We start from the raw sequence: 24108 nt of genomic DNA on the forward strand, positions 1-24108 counted from the left end.
CCGGATGAGGAAAAATCTTGAGTAAAAGCCCGTTCCCTTTTGTAAGAGAGGGACTTTTTCTATTGCTCCTTTTTGAATCATCAAATTTATTTGGGAAAAAAGCTCCTTGAGATGAGCAGGGGGTGGGCCTTTGGGAGGAGAATTTGGCGGAATTTTTGTGAATTCCAGAGCATGTCCTCTGGATATATCTAATACCCACTTGTCTGAGGTAATCTTGGACCAATTTGAATAAAAGTGGGATATTTGACCTCCGATTCTTGTACGTGGGAACGGTAGAGATGGTGGCAGGTGGCTGAACTCATTGCTTCTTACCGGACTCTCGTCCGCGAAAGGACTGCTTTTACGCGACTGCGAATATTGTTGATTTCGCTGTCCGTAATACTGTTGGCGATAATTCTGAGATCTTTGGTTATACTGAGAGGTTTGAAAGGAACGCTGCTGGTTATTACCTCCCCTGCTAGAGAAGGATCCACGTCCTCTGGCTCCGCGGAAAGTAGATTTTCGGAATTGCAAACTACCCAGGGACCTTGCCGTCTCCGTATCCTTCTTTATTGCCTGTAGCGCTTCATCTACATGTGCACCGAACAAGGATTCGCCATCAAATGGCATGTCTATAATTTTAGACTGCACCTCCTGGCGAAACGAAGTGGACTTCAGCCAGCCCTGCCTTCTCAGCACTGCGGCTCCTGCCAGCTGCCTGAAACCCGTTGATGCCACATCCACTGCTGCGTCGATGATTTCCGCAGACGCATACTCTCCTTCCTGCAGGATCTTTATAGCCTCGGATTTTGAAGGCTCCGGTAACATGTCGAGGAAAGGAGGGATGTCGGACCACATCTGGCGGTCGTATCGCCCTAAAATCGCCAGGGAGTTCGCAGCCCGAACTGTGGTGGCTGCCACCGTAGACACTTTCTTTCCTATTGCATCCAACCATCTACCATCTCTATCAGGTGGAGCTGATATGGGTGTTGAGGGATTTCTAGCCCGTCTCTGAGCTGCTTGTGCTATAACCGAGTCTGCCTTAGGTTGACCAATCAGGCATGCTGGTGAATTACTTGGGGCTCTATATTTCTTGTCCAGCCTTGGTAACACTGCTGGAAGAGAATTAGGGGTAGCCATCAGTCTCAATCCCTCTTTCCAAATAAAGTCAATGATTGGGATTGCCCGAACCTGCTTCCTTGGTTGGTCCTTGAAGTCATATAGGAAGCAGTCATCTTCCTTTGTTTCCATGGGAATCAGGAATCTCTTGGTCGCTCTTTCCATCAGTGAGTGGAAATTCCCAACTTGGAGAAGGAGTTTGTACTTGGTAATTATCCCACTCCGACATGATAGATTGATCATCTACCTCTCCTTCCTCCCTTTCATCGTCTGAAACCTGCAATTGCCGAGATGGCAACGGAGAAGGTGGTCTTGGTGACTGGAGCTACGACAACTGTACTCGTGGTCTGGGTGTAGCCGGAAGAGATTCAGCCGTTTCCGAAGGAGGAAAACGTCTATAGTAATCTTGCAACATATACTGCAGATTATCAAGTAGTTCCGACGGCATTTGACCAGACGGCACTGGTGCAGGTGGTGTTGGCTGTGGTTCCATATTAGGATGTTCGTATTGTTCATCCTCATCATCCTCATCTTGATATTTGATGAGAAGCTCCGATGGACTCCTTGCAGTCCGAAATCTCTCATCTTCTTCGGAGTCGTTATCCTCCGATTGTAAAAGATGCGCCGGTAATTTTAGAGGCGATATAGCCTCTAAAGACGATCCTCTACGCTGTAGAAGCGTAGATGCTGGTGACTTTTGATCAAACACGACAGACGACGGAGTCGCAGTCCATACCTGCATATCCATGCAGGTAGATAGTGAAGGTGGTAACACACGTGTCGACGGAACGAATCCTGACGTTACAGCCATTTTCGATGACGAGGCTGTTTTCGTCGACGAGATGGCATCCGTCGACGATGGGACAATCTTCGCCGACGACGGTGCCGACGACGAGGCACCCTTCGTCGACGGTGGTGTCGTCGACGAGGTCGTCTTCGTCGACGAGGTAGTCTTCGACGACGAGGTAGTCTTCGACGACGAGGGCGTCGACGCGTCCATCTTCGTCGACGGGGTTTTCTTCGTCGACGAGGTATTCTTCGTCGACGATGCCACAATCTTCGTCGACGGAGTAGACGTCGACGAAGTAGTCGGCGGAGCCAGCTTCTTGATTCTTACCGTCGACGGAACGGAGACGAGAGATGACACTTCCCTCGTCGACGAGATGGGTTTTACACTCACCGAAACCAGCGTCGACGGCGATGAAGCAGATGACATTATCATTGTAGGTCTCGGCGACGAGAATGTAATCGTCGACGTTGAAATCGCGTCGACGATAATAACTGTCGACGCCACTGCCGTCGACGGCGGCAATCTCACCTGAGGTGATTTCTTGTCAGGAAAACTCTTAGCTGGCTGGGTTTTTCCTGTTTTCCCAGGGGGCGTAGAGGGCTTGGATCCTGAAGGTGGAGATGTCTTCTTAGATGAAGACGAAGACTGCCCCGAGCCCTTAACAGACTGGGCTCTCCTCGACACCTTTGCCCCAGTAGAAGAAGATTCATCCTCAGCCACCCTTTTTCTGGACGAGATAGAGGATCCAGAGGCAGTTTCTATCTCTGATAAAGGAGCATCTTTATCCTTAAGCTTCTGTAGCCAAAGAAGAAGGCGTCCCTCTCTATCTCTTAAGGTCTTTTGAGAGAAGGTACGGCAAATCTTGCACTCCTTCACCTCATGATCAGGATAGAGGCAATAGATGCATTTTTTGTGAGGGTCTTCAGAAAAAAGCCTAAGCTTTCCGCAGGACTCACAAGATCTGAAGAGTGATTTCTTTGTAGTTGACATCCTAGAAGTTGTAGAAACAGCAGAAACTTGAAGAACTGAGCAGAGCTCAGGGAGACTCCCTTCACACGACGTGCGGTAGAAAATCTGACAGCCTGAGCCTCTGAGGAGAACATTCTGGTGGGTGCTGTCGCCTGATTGGCTGCAGTTTGGACTGTATATAATGACAGTGATAGTCATAGCTGTGGAAGTTTTTTCCCTGGTAGCTTGGGCTACTTTACTTCCTGGTTCAGGTTACCAGGGTTTTTTGTTTGGTATATGCATAATTATTGCTTTTTTATGTACCGTGGGACTCCCACTCCGACGACGGGGAATGATTCAGGCATGTGAATCTATGAAAGACACCCCAAATACTGGAGAAACTGACACTTGCCACCCATCAATCTTTTGAGGTCAGGATTACGCTGGTGCAAGGCTTGAGACACAAGCCCTGCTACTCCATTTAATTTTAGCACTGAAACCTTAGAGACTCTAGGGGACTGCAAGAATCATAAAGGTGCGAATACCTTCCTTAACATTAGGCAATAACCAACCACCAAGCTAAGGCAGTTGACAAAGGTCGACTGTTAATACCAGTAGCCATCTCCTCTCACTCCTCATAAATCCACCACCACACCTCCCCACCTGCACAGCCAAGCCACCTCACTGCCACCAGATGTTCCAGATAGAGGACAGTTTTGTGCCATTGTCTCAACATAGCTGAAATGTCAGACACCTGTTAGGCTACTGGTATCTAGCGAGGGTTTCTTCACTGGAAACATTAAGTAGGGATACCCAGCCCAAATTAGAGGCTCCCCTGCAGGCTACCAACCATCTTTCTGATCACCCGGTCCCCTTTCCAAATAAGTACTGTCCTTATCAGCTGGCACTCGTGTTTTGCTATACTGTGCTTTTCAAAGAACTTTAGGGCGGATGCAGAAGTCTATCCCCTAAACCAGCAACCCTCACAGGTCCCTCTCCTTTCTTAGGACCTTCACACAGTCAATCACAGGCTCCAAGCAATAAGGCACAGCCCGACCAGACACCTGAGACTTCACTGGCACATGGAATCCATATCACAGTAGGGTCTTTTCTACCGCAGTTGGAGGTCTGCACCATTCAGCATGCTCAGGTTGCAGAGATTCCAAGAAGGCAGCCAGCTCCTTGTGATTAGGAGCAGAGAAGACTCTGGGTCTACCACAACAGTAAACTTTGGTTTTTCCTCAGGGAACGATCAACAAGGCAGATGGACAGAAGAGGAGATTTTGGGTGTGGAGAAACAGAACAGAGCAGAGCGGTCACCTTCAGCCTCATACATCATATGGAGCGCCACTGGACACAGCATACCTCCTCACAGTCTGAGACCAAGTCCTTTCAATCTCAACGGGCCATTCACGTCTTTTGTGACCAGGCCAAAGGTTGCACATACATCTTTCAGCTTGGATTCAGAATTAAGGGCCTGATTCAGAAAGGGCCTCCGCACCCGTATCGGAGGGCCTGAAGTCATGGTGGGGCCTCCACACTGCAGTTACTCATTGTTAGGTCCTGCCAAGAGTGGGGGACCCCCCCATCCCCTACGACTGCAAATCCTTTGCCACAAGTGCAGAGGTCCTTTGTGATTTGGGCTCTAAATGTCCTGAGCCAACGTATCATTTTCAAAACACTAATAGAATAGTAAACACTTCCCCCATTAGGTTACCACTACTTTCCTTGCACCTCCTGTATTTCTGAAAAGGGTAGCTGATGAATCACTGTGATGGGAGAACAGCACCCAATGTGGGAGAGATCTTGTACTGTCGTCCAAGACACATCCACCCTGCCATGTGGTTTTTAAACTCTTCTTTGATATTATTAAATTAATGTTAATTATACTGTTTTAGATTTCCCTTAGTTGTAAATAAAATGCCGCATGCGCATAGGCAGTATTCTATTACATATTTTTACCTTGTTAAATGGGAATTCCAGGATCTTAAGTGCAGAGATATTCCGTGTTCATGAATATTAAAGATAATCACACTTAACAAGTTCAATAATGCATGAACATTAACATTTTAAAGACGTACCTTTCAATTGAATTCTGCATCTTCTAGCCTCACACATACATGATCTATCAGATGGGTAGTAATCAAAAAGGTATTAATTAATGGTAATGAGACCTCATACACGGAGCACATGATAGGGCGGAACAGATGCACGGAATTTGACAGTTTTAAAATTGTAAACAAAAAAATAGTCCATTAATTTTATTGTTTTTAGTTTTAAAAAATCATTAACTCTAGGATTCGGATGATTTGATTCAATAAATATTTTCTTATTAAACAGCAAAGCTGCACGCAATGAGGAATTCCCCTCCCCCATGAATCCCCAGATTTACTGGCACATAAGTAAATTGGGCAAACAAATGTTCAAACTATGCAGCTCTCAATAATATTCCAGTTGGATGTTTGCCTATCACACCTACTTAATCAGATTTTATTTTTTAATCAAGATAGGTTATGGACAAAATGGGGACAGTTCATGATGCATTCATTGTTATCCATATTTAAGTTGCTCGGCCAACCTAGTCAAATAAGATTCATTCAGAAGAACTGCACTGTGAGTTACAGAAAGTTCCCACGCGTTATCAGTAGCGAGCAAAGGAAATATCGAATGGGCACTGATATACTGGTTGATTGGTACCATTTTGTGCTACAATTAGTTTTCTGTCGCTGTAGTAACATTCAAGCGAGTAGCATTCAGATATGAAAGTTCATAAGCTGGAAAGTGGAAATGTTAGCTTTACTTTGCAGTTAAAGTGCAACAAGCACAAGCTTCAAATGCAGCATTAGCGCCATTTTCTCATATCCAAATACCAGACCAGGGAGTGCAAATACATTTAGCATTAGTTAAGGCCACATGACATGTCAATATTCCGAACTAGAAACGCATGCCACCCTTGCTGGTATTACAGTCTCAAAAACTGACGTTTCAGGAACGAATGCTCCTTTTTTTTTTTTTTACTTTCAGCACTGTTTTCTTAAATTCCGACTCCATCTCGAGGCTCTTTCTTCAGCCAGGAATACACTTCCTCTGGAGGAACCTGTTCACGATTGCAGCTGCCTCCTTCCCTGCCTTTGCTCCTTTCTCCTCTTTGAAGGCACTTCTAGATGGCTGGGTCCATGTTGTTTGCTGGCCCTGACGGTCAGAACACATCAGGCTTTTGTGCACCTACTCTTCTCTCACGTCATTTGTCTCACTCTCGAGATTTTGGTCTCCTCTCTCTGCAGATGTGGTTGCATCCTCATCACACTGTGTTTGTCGACTACGGTTCCGTACTCCAGGCTGGTAGAGCTGCATTGCTGGACGGTCCTAAAGTAAACTACAAAACATTAATATGTGTAATATCCAAACTGACAATTTCTCCTGCGGTAACCCCTAGAGGCTACACACTCTACACATGAAAACTAAAAACATATTCACAAGTACATTCTCACAACACTAAGAATCATCCAACATTGAGACAAATTCCTCCTCCAAAGTTTCACTATGAACATGCAATAGGTACCATTATGAAATGGATAGCAGCACAGACCGAAATGGAATCACCTATTAAGTAATGCAAGTTGATGTTCTGTTGGCTATGCTCTTCTATAGAATGGAGACTTCACAGATTTCTTAACACTTTTAAGAATACAGAATTAAATGTTTGGTTACAACGATGTGTAAACGAGACTGGATGACAGTTACCTGATGACATTACTTTTACAAAGGGTACCTGCAGCAGACTCTCCTTCGGGAACCATATTCAGTTTCCGTTTTCAGTCTATGGCAGGAGAATCCAGCACACCTGGATCATCTTGGACATACATGTCATTTTGTCTCTCTTTATGAAATGTCTTTTTTTTATTTTAACAAGAGTGGACTTCACATCAAATTGTAGTATTCATTATTGTCAACCATGTCTAAGCAAGAAGAGATTTCTGTGCTTTAAAAACAGTGTGCCAAGCACTCAAGGAGAGGGAGCATCCGTGCCAGGATTACCAGCCATATATAATAGGAATCATTTACTAAGTTGGTGGTTATCCTGAAAACCTGAAGCGTTTGTGCTCATAGAAGACTTAAATTGTAAAATAATTAAAAGGGCAAACTCCTGGAGGCCACAGAAAAGAGTCTCGTCACTGATGAGGTAGATGACCAGGCTCAAATAACAAGGTATTTTCTCCTAGATTTTTCATAATACTTGATATAAAAGCCTCTGAAATGCTTAAAATGTTTTTTAAATCTGTCCAAGTATCTAAATTATTGCATTAGTAGGCACACACTCAAAATTAGGTGCTGTGCTGCATCATGTGTCTAACGGCGGACTTACATCAACCCTTGTATATATATACCAAACGCAATGCTACACCCACCTGTTTTGGCAATGATCGCCTTCCATAGGGAGGTAGACCTCACATAATGGAAACCATCAAGAAGTGTTTGTAGGTAACGGTGGAATTCCAGATCACATTTATCTGGGGACATTTTTCTAACTCAAAAGGGATTTGTTCCAGTCGTCAGGTTGATGTTTAAGACTATGACTGGTTAACACCAGCAATATCCAATTTTATATGCCCTTCAATATTAGTCTATCCCTAGAAACCTAATCTGCAGTAACATCCACTAAAGGAATATATTCCAGCCATGTTTATATGACAAATCTACCTACATGAAAGAGTAGACAAGGCGCTGGCGTTTTCTTTTTTCCAAGACAACACAGCAAGGTGCAGGTCTAGGTTGCCAGATAAATGCCTTTGGGTGGATTTTTAATAGACTAGTCAACAGTTCTGTGCAAACATTTACACCATTGTAATTGTGCACAGTGAAGAACATAAGTTGAGATCATTCAAGAGGACTGAGACAGTAAGATATGTTTACAATCTCATTGACCTCCAACTAGTACCGTGTTAGTTTTCCAACAGAGGCTAGCAGGCTCAACTCAGGTCCTTCTCATGAAGCCAATTAATCTGTGCTTCATTAGGTCTAAAATATCAATCATCTAGGATCCCTACATTTTTACGGAGGGAAACAGAAAATGCATTAGAAAGGAGGACCACAATAAGTGTAAAATGTTACTGAATACAGTGCTTCCATATGAAGAATAATCCGCAGCTCTTTTTACAGTTCAGTAAAACCTGCATACGTAAATGAGGATTCATTTAAGGCATATGCAGGCGTGCTATTTCATCATACGCATTTTGCTGGTACAATATGTGATATACTATAATGTTAACGCCCATAATAGCTTTCATGTTTATCCAACATACGTGTTCCTTAACAAAGATTATCCGGTGTTCAAAACTGCTTGGGTAGGATACCTGGTAACTGCCATGTCAAAAGTGTACGGTTCTCTGATGTGTCTATTTTTCGCATACAAGTTATGCACAGTTGCTATGACAGTTGTGCTTGTAATAACTCACAGCAGTGAAAGGGGTAAACACTCCTCTATAAAACTCCATTAGGCCTGGGTCTGTTCTCCTTGCCATGCAAAACATCGAAATATATAAATGAATTAGCCAAAGCACATTTCTTGGCAAACAATTTTCGCTCACACTATACAAATAGGCTGTCAAGAGCCTATGACAATTTTAACAAGCAGTGTGAAATATAAAGACTCTTTTAGCTTGGTTAATACCTCACATAAAGAGAGTTTTAGTCAAGGACCCTGCACTCTTTCACATGAATGGGATTGCACCCTTAAGTACACATTTTTTTTAACTGAAAAATATTTGTTACAAACACAAGCAAAAACGTTCTTTTCCAGGTGGCATAAAGTTTGAACATACCTGGCAGACAAAGACCAAAATGACGTTACTTGGCAGGGTAAGACATAGAATGTGTTATTGCATGTGGAAGGGAAGGACATCCATTAGCGGCCAGACTTGTGCTTCAATGCTGGGCGAGAAGAAGGGCCTACACCAAAGTGTCACAATATTGAGACCAAGTCCTTCGACTAAAAGCTGCTAGCTTCTAAGAAAGATCCTTCCCAAAAATTGTTTGTTTTAATCCCATGGAAGGGACATTGTGAACATGACACCCTATAGGTCGAAAGCAATTAATTCAGACTGAGCTTCTTTTTTACAAATTTGCTTAATCCTTAAAAGTGAAAAAAGATCTGTGATTCAGACTCATTTACAGAAAATACAAAACTGAGACTAAAGATTGCATACACAAGAGAACCAATGCAACTACTATGTTAGTCACCTTTATGTCCATGTAGATATAACAATGGCACATATTTTCCCCGTGCAAATTGGAGAAACCTTAGGATATCAACTTTTAACAGTGGACCCCCCCCCCCCCACATTTAAAGCCTTCAAACATCCATTTCATAATTGCATAAAAGTCACACAGGCAGTGTTTTCCTTGTATTATTGGTATGTAGGCATATCCCTCACACTGTACATGTGGTGCAAGAATAACAAGAAAACACCGCCTGTTGTTTCTTTTTGCTGAAGTATGCATACACAGAAACTCACTACTTACCAGACACGTGGTATCAGAATAGCACTGTTGGGAATGAAACAGTTCATGGCCTTTAGCCTCAACATCCTAGCCAGTTAAACATTAAAACACTTGTGTCTACAATTTTTAAACATTTTGGCATTTCAGTGCTTCATAAAGATTACAAGAACTACCAAACTAGCTAAAATTCATCTCACCATTTTTAATGTCAAAGCAGCACTCCCCAAAATCTGGTTTATTCAGAAAACGCGTAACTTAAATAGTCAATTTCCTTTTAAATAATTACAATTACAATGAATAGAAAGGCTCTCGTTTTAATAGTCATAATGTGGAAACCACTCCAGATGTGAAGAAAAAAATAAAATATATATTAATATCTATATCTATCTATATATCTATCTCTATCTCTATCTAGCTCTCTATCTATCTCTATATCTATCTATCTCTATATCCATCTCTATATCTATCTATATAGTATATATGAGAAAAGTTTTATTTTGGAAGATGCTGTCACTTCCCCATTAGGAGAACTTTTTTCTTCAGGAGAAAATATTTGACACTATTTGTGGCAAGGGGACCCCAAAAATGAACCAGTTATCAATCTATAAAAAAAGTCATCTTAAGCTGACACCACTTCTGCTTCATAACTTGTTGAGATGCAACACTTGAATGAGGACCAGGATACTCCAAAGCAGAATTGCTACCTTTATGGTGACCCCATCGTCCTAGAGCATAGATTCGACTATTCCCAGCCACTAGGCACACTGAAAACAATCAAGCTGTAAATACAGAGGTCTGTGATGTAAGTGACGTAGGGATAATTTATGGACAAAGCTTCTTCAGTTGCACAGTTACACATCCCCAACTATTTCCATATTTTAAAAAACAAGAGTCTACTTAAACAGTAGAAATGACAGGGATAGGTGGGAGTGTAATAATAAGGCAGGCAGCTTTTGGTCTCAAGCTGGCAGATGCTCCATAGTGCCAAGGACCTTCAGTGCATGTCTGCTCAACGAACAGCAAATGAAGTGAACCCGAATGGATTGGAGGTTGCTGAAATAGGAGAGCGCTTAGGTACTAGTAGTACCAAACTTACCAATATGGTAACATCCTACTGCTACAATACGACTCTTTTCTATTTGAAATATGTGGGTCGATGCCACAGCATCACAGTGAAAGAAATAGGACAGGAAGAAAAGCGCACTGGGGCACCAACAACCTAACTTTACTACCACAGGGAGGTAATGTAGGGATCACGTATGTGGGGCAAATGCAAGTCAAAACAGCCACTAAATGTGTCTTATTGGCCTCATACACTTAAACCTTTTTCTACTAGGGATACATCATACTGCAGAATGTTCAGAACTCCTATCTGCAAGGGAACAGCATCATTACACCAAGTGGTAAACACTACCCCCAGTTCGAACAGACTACTCGTGGAGGGACACAATCAATAAGGAACACCTCTGCTGGTAAAGGCAGAAAGGGATACACTTTCTACTTCTAGCCAAAAAAAATGAAAAAAGGCACATTTAAGTGAGCCAGAATGCAGCTGTACCGCAACAGAAGGAAGGGCAGAAGTGGCCATGGGGGCTCGCAGCTTGAATGCAGGAACAAAGGGTGCCTGACCTAGTTTAGTGTGATAAGAATCACATGAGCACTGTGTAAACTGTGAATACCCTTTAATGAGAGGAACTGGAGGAAATGCTTAAAAAAGGCTGAATGTCTAGTCCACACCCAATGAAGTTAAAAATCGATCTTGTCAGAGAGCAGAGCAGTTGTCGCTTTGCTGGTAATCTCAATCCCTGGCAATTCCCACAACAGAATATTGGTGTCCTCCACACACTAATACAGCTCCCATTGGTGGGCTACAGGGGATACCCTGCTCAAATGGAGGGCTTTCACATTCCGACCCCATATCAGATGAGATGCTCACAACCAAATATCGTTGTATATAGTGAATATATAATATATATGAATGTGTGTGAGTGTGTGCACGCAAAGAGAACAGCCTCTTCGTACAGTTCTTTCGATCAAACACCTCCTTGCTTGTTCATGTAAAACAGTGCAGTTGTGTAAGCTGTTAGAATCTACATCTGGCAACACACAATGTTGGAAGAACAGCCTTCAAGGCCAAATGTAGGACTTTCGGTTCCGGGCCATTTATATGCCTCCACCTCTTGTGGCGATCAATAGGCATTGGGAAAATTGGAAGAGTGCAGGCGATCTGGAAATAAAAAACGTAATTTTAAGGTAGCCTAAGAATTAGTTCTATTGCTGATGCAGAATGCCTCTGGAGATGTCTCACTGGAAAAAAAGCGTTTGGCACTAACACGATAGACCAACACACCATTTGATTTCATACCCGGGTTAAACTTGACACAATCTGTTGCATGCTCTACAACTGGTCTTGTGGATGAAAGACTTGCAGTAACAGAGTGTTCAGACCCGCATCAATAACACGTCTCTGAGCTGGTATTGCAAATTGCGCAATAGTCACTTTAACATGCAGTTGCATTGCTTCACGGATGATATATTTACAAAGCAGTTGCCAAGGTAGGCACACACCCATTGGAAACGCAACAAAGCCTAAAAGCTAGAGTACACAGATAGGTTTTCTACATTGAGCATTCCAAGCACACTGTTGGCCCAAATCACACACAGACCTAGGTCTTGTAAAGTTACACGTGCGGAGTCCCTGCACTCGGGGCACAATATCGGCACTGCAGTGCTCAGTGCAGATATTCCACCACCAGTGCGGAGATTCCGACACAAGTGCGGCGATTCCGACACAAGTGCGGCGATTCAGACACAAGTGCGGCGATTCAGACACAAGTGCGGCGATTCCACCACAAGTGCGGCGATTCCACCACAAGTGCGGAGATTCCACCACAAGTGCGGAGATTCTGCACTCCTAACCTTGAGTTGTTAAGTTCCTGTGTGAATTGGGTCTTGTGTTTAAGGAATTCACCTGTGGATTGCTTATAGTTTGTCCAGAAATTGATTTTATTTCAGCTTGCTTTATGTACAGTGCTGTGATTCCATCTTTGATTTGTGCAACTATATGGGTAGTCTTTAAATAAAGAAATGAGGAACACAAGTCCAATGAGAATAGATTATGCAAGTGAATAACGCTAATTCAGCATGATGGAAATAGCACAACAGCAAATTATAAGAAATTACAGGTGAAGCAATAGGAGCATTACATAGTACATCTCAGTCTTAGAAATCTCCCAAATGAGACCATATCTTTGAAATACCTACCACTGCCAAAGATCTAGTGAAACACACAGCAAATACTCCAGACAAACATTTCCAGGACACGTTGCCAGACCATCTGGTTGACAACCAACATCTCTGAGGCACAAGTGTTAAGTTTGTTTTTTTGGTATGGCTGATTGAGGCCACCAGTTCATCCTGATTACAAGAAAAATTAGCAAAATGATGAAGCAGAAATGTTTAGTTCTTATTTATTTTCTCCCCAGCTGGTTGAGAATTCCTTCACCACTGGCAGGGCAGAAGACAAGCTTTTGCATATGATGCTACCACTATGAATTTGGACAGGAACTCTAACATGGTTTCCTTTACCCTGCCCTCCTGAAAAGCCTTCAATGATTCCTTTATTTTGTCTTGATGTTTGCTGAACTCCTCTTGAGTAGGAAGTTTTGATATCCTTACCACCTGCTAAAAGTATTGCCTGCTACATGGAAAATGAGCACAACAAGTGATGAAAAAATTATCCCACTTCTAAAAGGTAGTATTCTTTCAATATAAACATTAAGGGCCAACATAATAAATAATAAAGTTGTATGCAGTTTGTAAGCTGGAGGAACATAAGTTCATAGCATAAAAACCAAACTATCATCTCCTGGCTAAGATGAAATTCAGTCAAAGCATAGGAAAAAAAGGAATGTTGTCACTACAATTTTGGCTTCATGAGACAGTAAATATTGGCCTTTTGAGGAGACGGCACAAGGCTTTGCTTGATGAGGTAATAGCACCAACATAGATAACTATCCATGCCATGAAGTCAATCTCAAAAGATGCCAGACGGTTGAATTGTTGTCATTAAGAAAGGCAAGGGATAAAATTATTCCACTGAGGAACCGCACCTCCGATTGGAAGATTCCATTGTAAAAGGCAGTCAAACTGAATTTCACCAGCCTCATTTTTTAAACAGAATATGCCTTTAATCCTTCTGAGACAGAAAGGGGTAGAGGAGAGAAGGTTTTCAGGAATTGTTCTGCAAGAAGGGTACTGAAAGAACAGTTAAAGAAACTGGCTATGGATCAAGGGTTCAAGCGCCCAGAGATAAAGCAAAGTCACTTACCTTTGTGATGGTGGCAAGTGGAGCTTTTCCTAGCTCCATGCATGAAGTTTTTTTTTCCACCAGACTAAACTAAAGAAGCACATGCTTATATAGCTGGAACCAGGTTCTAACCCTCAGAAAAAGTAGACGGAACAGAGAATTTGTTCTTTCTGCTGAACCAGGGCAACTGGACACGAAGGAGGGTCCAGGAAATTGTTGTTAGAGAGCAGAAACCAAATCGGTTATGGAAAGAATACATGCAACAAATAATATCCTCAAATCCTTTTTTTTCGAGACTTGTTAATTATGAGAGTTGTCAGAAATGCACGGAGGAATCGGATCATCAGTTTATGTACCTGACTAATCTGCTCAGAGAAGATATGTGGGCTGAGGACACGGATGATTGTCTTTTGGTTCACACAGATCAACTAGGGGAAGCCTCCCACTTGCTGAAGAAAGACTCCAGAATTAACGGACTCCTCGGTCATTAATGAATTACATGGTACAATCTGATAAGGAAAGACATTGCTCAAAATCAGTATGTGCGTAGGTTTTCCTCACCTTCATCACCCTATATTATCAAATGAGGTGATGTTTTTATTAGGTAGTGTCTATATGATATGCATAGTAACGGGGACCAGCCCACTATACCTAAAAGGTAAAATGATTTTTTAAGTTTCAGGTTGTAAACACCCGAGAGTCTTAAGTACTCCTATTTGTACTAAACAATATCTTATTTAAAAGTGTTAGTAATGACCGAACAGTGTTGTCAAAAAACAAAGGATAGTTCTTTCTGAATAGTCTTTCTCCTTTTCTTATGTTATTCATATTTTTAAATTACAAGGTAGTGGTTCATATACAACTTATATATGGTATGGCAATGTTCAGCAAACAGGTGTTTTGCCTAAGAAGACGGATACGTCAGGGGCGGTTTCAAGGCTAGCTAAGTAAATAAATGTACATAGAGCGTTGGAAAAGTATGAGGCAGTGGACTCAAATTTAAATCAGTAACCAATGCTTTCATCAATAGTTCCGTATTGGAAGGTTGCCGCGTTGTCATATGAATGAGAAAGCCAGTAGATAATGTATTGGTAAGTATGCCCGTAGCTCAATACTTACTGGATCAGCTCCTTCGCTGCAAACTTTGCTTATTGATTAAAATTTGTATCCGCTGCCTCAAACCTACAACGTTCTATGAGAGGCTAGAGATGTAGTGCCTTAAGGAAGCCCCAAACATAGATGCCACAAAGGGATGAAACATGTTTGTTGACCATTGCCATAGCATGTAGAACTTCTACTTTATGAACTTCCATCTTCTACTTTAAAAATATAATTAGAGAATAAATGAAAGAGGAAATATACCATCTACGAAGAACTGTACTTTGTTACTTTTTACAATACTTTTAACCGTCATTACAGCTACGTTTGACAAAGATGTTGTTTAGTACAATTGACACAACTGACACATCGAATAAGAGTTTGTTCTGATCTTCTTGCTCTTATAGGAATAAGTGTGCATTTGTCTGCGAGTTCTCTGGCACTTTTCCTCTACAGAATGGAAAGAAAATCAAGGAAAACCGCTTTTGCTCCAGGCAACTCAAGTGGAGCATCATTTCCTGGCCCAACCTGAGCGACTGGGTATTCAGATCCTGGTAGTGAGCTCCCCAGCCTCCTGAGATGACCCAGTTGCTCCATTTCAGTAACTATTAGCTCCGATAGGGGTGACATTTTAAGATGAGACTTCTGAAACCACCATGAGAAAGATTCTCTACAACAGTGACTAAAATAGCAATTTTTTGTGATTGCGGCTCTCATAAAGGATACTAATAAAAAGAAAAACATAGATGTATAGTTCTCATTTGCAGATGATCAAGAAAAACCATGAGGATGCATGTGACCAAGACACCACCATGCTGATGTTCAAGACCTCAAAATGAACTGAGCAATTATTTGTTTCATGGCACACACTCACCCAACCGAAGGATAAGCTGTGCCCAGAGAAGTTTCAACCCTTAAACAAAAGGCTTGTAGCAGATGCTTCTTGCAGCTTATGAAGGATCTTGCAAGTCATCTGCGAGTTTATGGCCATTTCCTCTGGAAACTAGGCCCTTCTCAGTCACTCAGGTGTAAAGATTAACTCCGGGCAACTGAAGGTGGAAGGCTATTACTGAAAACTGTGTCAACACCCTTGGAGCAAAGTTCGAGCCAAATAGGAAGAATATGAATCTGTATTTACTCTGGGCCCAGCTATAGCACAACAGAGATACAGCATATTCTCATTCATGAAGTGGATATGAAAGTAAGCACCTTGGAGGTTCTACAGCTGCTAACAGCTCACTTGGGCAACCTCTCCACCTCTGAGCCAGATTTAAATGCGTACACAAGGAGTGACTTAATAAGGTCTTACAGATATATGATAGGCCCGAGGGCCCGTATCATTAGAAGCACACTGAAACACCTGAACCAAAAACCAGGATATTCTTCAGTTATGTGACCAGTTCGCCTGATCACAGCATTTCAGCTTGTGTTATAATCTGTTGTACTGCAAGGCTCTTATCCCAGGTCTCATGGGTGGACTTACCTGGGTTGTTGCTGCTGAAGGTAAAATCCAGTGCTGAAATAATTTGAGATTGTGGACAGTGAAACCTACCCGATGGTTAATGAGGGATCCATGGTCATCTAGTTAACAGGGCTCCCAATCCTACAGTTACACATCGGACTGCAAGACCTCATTAACTTTCCTTTGAAACCGTGTGTTCCCAGCTGAGACAATATTTAGCTAAACCTCTCTGAATAGCTATAATGATAGTGAAGCACATGTCTGGGGTTGCTTTTATTCATTCCAGGTTAGCTTGGATTGTATTTTACCAATCCAGAGCTGTAATACTTTGCCTAGACTGGTGAAATGCTTTTGTCATTTTACAGCTCGGTGTGGATGGCACTGTCCTAATCCTATAACTAAAGACTTTGCAGTAGAAATGGCAAAAAGACTTTGTCCCTTTCTATCTTGGTGTGCATGGCACTATGCAAATCCTATGCTTAAAAACTTTCATAGAAAAGCAGACATTTGAGGTGAGCAAAGTCAGAGTGCTCCAGGAGAGAGGAGATATATATATATATATATATATATATATATATCAAACTCGAACAGGTGCCTGCTGTAGAAGACTACACACTCCAGGTAAGAATTCGCCAAAGATTCGTTTATTGTGGAGACAGCAGCGTGGGTGTAAATCAGATCACTGATTCTTGATTCAAAGTCCATTCCCTACGCGTTTCGTTATTCACTTCATCAGGGGCATTGGGCTTGACCACAACAGCAGAGCAGTTTTGGCGGCAACTTAAATAGTTCAAATACCCCGCCTCAGTGGGCGTGGCCCTCGCTGTGGCCTTGTGGTACTCGTAGTGCTCGTCGTTCTTCTCTAGTGAGTTGCCTGCTGTTGAAGTCAAAATAAAATAAATCATTTCATCCAAGTGGATCGTGAAACTTGATTGCACCTCGAACGCTGTTGCTTGTAATCCTTCAACAAACGGCACCTGTGCCTTAAGGAACTCCGACGGTTGACGGAGTCACAGGGATGCCGCAAGCAGCATCTGGTCGTCCTCTGCGGCTCAGGCGGGCCGCTAACATCAAACTCGAACAGGTGCCTGCTGTAGAAGACGACACACTCCAGGTAAGAATTCGCCAAAGATTCGTTTATTGTGGAGACAGCAGCGTGGGTGTAAATCAGATCACTGATTCTTGATTCAAAGTCCATTCCCTACGCGTTTCGTTATTCACTTCATCAGGGGCATTGGGCTTGACCACAACAGCAGAGCAGTTTTGGCGGCAACTTAAATAGTTCAAATACCCCGCCTCAGTGGGCGTGGCCCTCGCTGTGGCCTTGTGGTACTCGTAGTGCTCGTCGTTCTTCTCTAGTGAGTTGCCTGCTGTTGAAGTCAAAATAAAATAAATCATTTCATCCAAGTGGATCGTGAAACTTGATTGCACCTCGAACGCTGTTGCTTGTAATCCTTCAACAAACGGCACCTGTGCCTTAAGGAACTCCGACGGTTGACGGAGTCACAGGGATGCCGCAAGCAGCATCTGGTCGTCCTCTGCGGCTCAGGCGGGCCGCTAACATCAAACTCGAACAGGTGCCTGCTGTAGAAGACGACACACTCCAGGTAAGAATTCGCCAAAGATTCGTTTATTGTGGAGACAGCAGCGTGGGTGTAAATCAGATCACTGATTCTTGATTCAAAGTCCATTCCCTACGCGTTTCGTTATTCACTTCATCAGGGGCATTGGGCTTGACCACAACAGCAGAGCAGTTTTGGCGGCAACTTAAATAGTTCAAATACCCCGCCTCAGTGGGCGTGGCCCTCACTGTGGCCTTGTGGTACTCGTAGTGCTCGTCGTCCTTCAACAAACATCAAACTCGAACAGGTGCCTGCTGTCTCCACAATAAACGAATCTTTGGCGAATTCTTACCTGGAGTGTGTCGTCTTCTACAGCAGGCACCTGTTCGAGTTTGATGTTAGCGGCCCGCCTGAGCCGCAGAGGACGACCAGATGCTGCTTGCGGCATCCCTGTGACTCCGTCAACCGTCGGAGTTCCTTAAGGCACAGGTGCCGTTTGTTGAAGGATTACAAGCAACAGCGTTCGAGGTGCAATCAAGTTTCACGATCCACTTGGATGAAATGATTTATTTTATTTTGACTTCAACAGCAGGCAACTCACTAGAGAAGAACGACGAGCACTACGAGTACCACAAGGCCACAGCGAGGGCCACGCCCACTGAGGCGGGGTATTTGAACTATTTAAGTTGCCGCCAAAACTGCTCTGCTGTTGTGGTCAAGCCCAATGCCCCTGATGAAGTGAATAACGAAACGCGTAGGGAATGGACTTTGAATCAAGAATCAGTGATCTGATTTACACCCACGCTGCTGTCTCCACAATAAACGAATCTTTGGCGAATTCTTACCTGGAGTGTGTCGTCTTCTACAGCAGGCACCTGTTCGAGTTTGATGTTAGCGGCCCGCCTGAGCCGCAGAGGACGATCAGATGCTGCTTGCGGCATCCCTGTGACTCCGTCAACCGTCGGAGTTCCTTAAGGCACAGGTGCCGTTTGTTGAAGGATTACAAGCAACAGCGTTCGAGGTGCAATCAAGTTTCACGATCCACTTGGATGAAATGATTTATTTTATTTTGACTTCAACAGCAGGCAACTCACTAGAGAAGAACGACGAGCACTACGAGTACCACAAGGCCACAGCGAGGGCCACGCCCACTGAGGCGGGGTATTTGAACTATTTAAGTTGCCGCCAAAACTGCTCTGCTGTTGTGGTCAAGCCCAATGCCCCTGATGAAGTGAATAACGAAACGCGTAGGGAATGGACTTTGAATCAAGAATCAGTGATCTGATTTACACCCACGCTGCTGTCTCCACAATAAACGAATCTTTGGCGAATTCTTACCTGGAGTGTGTCGTCTTCTACAGCAGGCACCTGTTCGAGTTTGATATATATATATATATATATATATATATATATATTCACTGAAAAAAACCATAGGATTCACACATGTTATAGTTAGCGGAAATTTTACTGATAAAAAACCAATGAAATTCCCCCGTTATAGTTAGTGCAGGAAACTATAACTCACGCGACCGCAATCGTCTGCTGATGCTAATACTGTATTTAGACACTTATTTGCCCAGGTCTTCTTCCATAAATTTTTAGCTATACATATATTACAAATATTTTTTTGTCATAAAGACACATATGTCATCAGCAGAAGATTGCGGTCGCGTGAGTTATAGTTTCCTGCACTAACTATAACGGGGGAATTTCATTGGTTTTTTATCAGTAACATTTCCGCTAACTATAACATGTGTGAAACCTATGGTTTTTTCAGTGAATTTGCAAGGTTTTTTAAATGCTAATTCCTAACTATAACGTGTGTGAAACCTATGGTTTTTTCAGTGAATTTGTACGTTTTTTTAAATGCTAAGTTACTTTACGCCATTCGTGGCGTGCGCGCCCACTTAACGCAGTTCGTTCCGTGCGCGCACGGTGCGCTTCGCGCACCGTGCGCGCACAGTGAACACGCGGTGCGCTTTGCGCACCGCGCGCCCACTTTACGCAGTTAGTGCCGTGCACGCACGGTGGGCACGCGGTGCGCTACGCGCACCGCGTGCCCACGTTACGCTAGATGGGCCATGTACGCACGATGCGCTTCGCGCACCGTGCGCACATGGAGGACATATTATGCGCTTCCTTGTGATAGGTAATCTGTTGAAATTTTTTGGGGAAATGCTGTGCAATTATATGCCATGCACAAATGGTGGCCTTCGGCCACCATTTGCACACGGGGTGGAGAGAGTGTGGATTTTTTTTTTAAAATTTTTTTACCGTACGCGTACGGTAAGCGTACGGTAAGCGTAATCGGTGAAATTTTCGAAAAATAAAAAATTACCGTTTTTTGCCTTGGGGGATCTTTGAAGACTCAACTAACATGGTTATGTGCATGGGCGCTGTCTAAACAGCCCCTTTATATGTTTTTGGCATTTGTTTATCAGCTCCCCCCTCAGAGTGCGAGAGAGAAAATGGCGGCCGCCGCTTCCTGGTTTCGACCGATTCGAATGTTTACTAAGATCTAAGGGCCAATCAGAATCGCGCTCGCGCACACCACCGTACGCGTACGGTAAGCGCACCGTAAGCTGGCACAGATATATATATTGATTTAAAGGCTATTTTCTCAGAATCCACTGAACAGATTTACACCAAACCTACAAAAGGCACTTCCTTGACCTGAGGACTACCTCTCTGCCAAATTTCAAGTAATTCTGTTCAGCCGTTCGGGCTGTAGCTGTGTCTAAAGGTCCTATGGAAAAATGCATGGGAAAAACGCGTTTTGGGACCCCCCTTTTATCTCAGCCCCCGCTTGACGAATCCCCCCGAGACTTTCAGGGTAGGAGCGGAGCGTAGCGCCCCACCTATTTTGAAAAATTCGCAAGGATTCGTCGACCGGCGCAAAAGTTATTCAAAATAGAATGTTGCGGATTTCCTATGGAAACGTGGTCCTAACTATAACTATCTACTGGCGACCAGTAGATTATATATATATATATATATATATATATATATATATATATATATATATATATATCTACTGGTCGCCAGTAGATAGTTATAGTTAGGACCACGTTTCCATAGGAAATCCGCAACATTCTATTTGGAATAACTTTGGCGCCGGTCGACGAATCCTCGCGAAATTTTCAAAACTAATGGGGCGCTACGCTCCGCTCCTACCCTGAAAGTCTCGGGGGGATTCGTCAAGCGGGGGCTGAGAAAAAAGGGGCGTCCCAAAACGCGTATTTCCCATGCATTTTTCCATAGACACAGCTACAGACCGAACGGCTGAACAGAGTTACTTGAAATTTGGCAGAGAGGTAGTCTACAGGTCAAAAAGTGCCTTTTGTAGGTTTGGTGTAAATCTGTTCAGTAGATCCTGAGAAAATAGCCTTTAAATCAATATATATATCTGTGGCAGCTTACGGTGCGCTTACGGTGCGCTTACGGTGGTGTGCGCGAGCGCGATTCTGATTGGCCCTTAGATCTTAGTAAACATTCGAATCGGTCGAAACCAGGAAGCGGCGGCCGCCATTTTCTATCTCGCACTCTGAGGGGGAAGATGAAAAACAAAGGGAAAAAACATGTAAAGGGGCTGTTTAGACTGCTCCCAACCACCTAGCCATGATGAAGGTGTCCCCTAAGAACCCCCAAGGCAAAAAATGCAATTTTAATTTTTTGGGGAAAATCGGCGATTACGCTTACGGTAAAAAGAATAAAAAAATAAATAAAAATCCACTCTCCACACCCCGTGTGCAAATGGTTCCTTAAGGGCACCATTTGTGCATGGCATATCAGTATAAGTTAAAAATCAAACATTACCTTTCAAAACGAAGCGCATAATATGTCCTCCATGTGCGCACGGTGCGCGAAGCGCATCGTGCGTACATGGCCCATCCAGCGTAACGTGGGCACGCGGTGCGCGTAGCGCACCGCGTGCCCACCGTGCGTGCACGGCACTAACTGCGTAAAGTGGGCGCGCGGTGCGCGAAGCGCACCGCGTGCTCACTGTGCGCGCACGGTACGCGAAGCGCACCGTGCGCGCACGGAACGAACTGCGTTAAGTGGGCGCGCACGCCACGAATGGCGTAAAGTAACTTAGCATTTAAAAAACCGTACAAATTCACTGAAAAAACCATAGGTTTCACACACGTTATAGTTAGGAATTAGCATTTAAAAAACCTTGCAAATTCACTGAAAAAACCATAGGTTTCACACATGTTATAGTTAGCTGGACATTTTACTGATAAAAAACCAATGAAATTCCCCCGTTATAGTTACTGCAGGCAACTATAACTCACGCGACCGCAATCCTCTGCTGATGACATATGTGTCTTTATGAAAAAAAAATATTTGTAATATATGTATAGCTAAAATTTAATGGAAGAAGACATGGGCAAATAAGTGTCTAAATACAGTATTAGCATCAGCAGAGGATTGCGGTCGCGTGAGTTATAGTTGCCTGCACTAACTATAACGGGGGAATTTCATTGGTTTTTTATCAGTAAAATGTCCAGCTAACTATAACATGTGTGAAACCTATGGTTTTTTCAGTGAATATATATATATATATATATATATATATATATATTCACTGAAAAAAACATAGGTTTCACACGTTATAGTTCGCTGGACATTTTACTGATAAAAAACCAATGAAATTCCCCCGTGATATCTCATGTGATCAAGGCCCAGATGGGCTGAAACGCGTGATGGAGGACTACCAATAAACAAAAAATATTAGCACTTACTTTGCGGTTTGTGTCATTGTTTTTGTGTCCAACCACTGAGTGGATAAAGCAGAGAAATGAAAACGAGTTACTTACCTGTAACTTCAGCTATCCAGTATTGGTATCTTTCATAGAATCACATGCTTAGAATCATCCCCGCCGTCGAGGTGGGAGTCTCGCGGTACAAATAAAACATATACATAGTAGTAATAAAACATTGTACAATAGGCTACTATGGACAGTAAAGTCACTACATTAGCCTATCTTAGTCGTTTTGTAAAAAGAACCACATCTGGAACACAGCCAATCAGGCTCCAGCACCCTCTTAAAACACTCCACAGAGAGGCAATCCCTCAGATTTTCGTAGCACAAGTGACAGTCAGTATATAACAGCAATAAGGTAAGCCTCTCCGGGGAGGAGGGTGGATCGCATGTGAATCTATGAAAGATACCAATACTGGATAACTTAAGTTACAGGTAAGTAACTCCTTTTCTTATCCAGTATTGGGGTATCTTTCATAGATTCACATGCTTAGAATCAGAATAGCTAGCAGTAAAATCCTTAGTTGTATAGTGGATGGTGGGTATCATAAGAAACACATGAGATACCTCGTAACACCAATACAGTAATGCAATATAACATTCTAACCCTAAGAAGGGAAGACAATATGTATATATATATATATATATATATATATATATATATATATATATATATATATATATATATATATCTATATCTATATAAGAAGCATAGTATCAAAATAGAAAAAAACAATAAACCTTGTATATATTGACATGCAAGGATATAATCACCTCTTTATAGAGGCTTACCTTATTTTAAAAGGATTCGCAACACTGCTTGACCAACAGCTGTTTCAGCCTCTGATGCCAGATTGAGACAGTAATGCCGTGTGAAAGTGTGCTCATTATTCCAGGTCGCAGCACGGCTAATCTTCTCCAAAGGCACTCCGGCAAAAAGAGCAGTAGATGAGGACACTGCCCTTGTGGAATGCGCCTTGGGTTTCACAGACAAAGGATGCCCAGCTTTAGTATGGCAGAATTGGATCGCAGGCGCAATCCATCTTGCAATAGTGGATTTAGTGACAGCTGTTCCTGGCTTTTGACCACCATAAGAAATAAACAATTGATCCGACTTTCGGATGGACACAGTACATGAGATATAGAATTTCACACACCTTTTAACATCCAAGGTATGCAAAGCCTTTTCAGCCGAGGAAGACGGATTGGGAAAGAACGAACACAGTATAACAGGCTCATTAAGATGGAAGGTAGAGGGTACCTTTGGAATAAACGTTGGATTCGTTCTGAGAAGAACATAATCATTGGTGAATTTTAAATAAGGTTGCTTGATAGTAAAAGCCTGAATTTCACTGACTCTCCGAGCAGAAGTGAGTGCCACTAAAAGAGACGTTTTCCAGGAGAGGTACTTAAGGTCAGCTTTGTGAACAGGCTCAAATGGATGGTTCATAAGCTGTTGTAAAACCAGGTTAAGCCTCCATTCTGGAGGAAGAGCTCTGATGGGTGGAAAAGCTCTGAAAAGACCCTTTAGGAATTGTCAGATGAAGCGATTAGTGCAAAAGGATGCAGTTCCT

General features: G+C 42.9%; 1 protein-coding gene across 2 annotated transcripts in view; it reads right to left on the minus strand.

The window, feature by feature from the left end:
• Window positions 1-5082: 5082 nt before the first annotated feature.
• The window catches only part of UPF3B (UPF3B regulator of nonsense mediated mRNA decay), a 291003-nt gene continuing 271977 nt past the window's right edge, over window positions 5083-24108 (minus strand). The window contains exon 10 of one of the 2 annotated variants that reach the window (XM_085608075.1): window positions 5083-6202. In XM_085608075.1, coding sequence (XP_085464201.1) covers window positions 6062-6202 — 141 coding nt within the window. In that variant the 3' untranslated portion in view covers window positions 5083-6061. Of the gene's footprint in view, window positions 6213-24108 lie in introns of both variants that reach the window. The other variant, XM_085608076.1, reaches the window with a different exon arrangement.

Source organism: Triturus cristatus, chromosome 5_2 (assembly GCF_964204655.1).
Source record: "Triturus cristatus chromosome 5_2, aTriCri1.1, whole genome shotgun sequence".
Taxonomy (NCBI): Eukaryota; Metazoa; Chordata; class Amphibia; order Caudata; family Salamandridae; genus Triturus; species Triturus cristatus.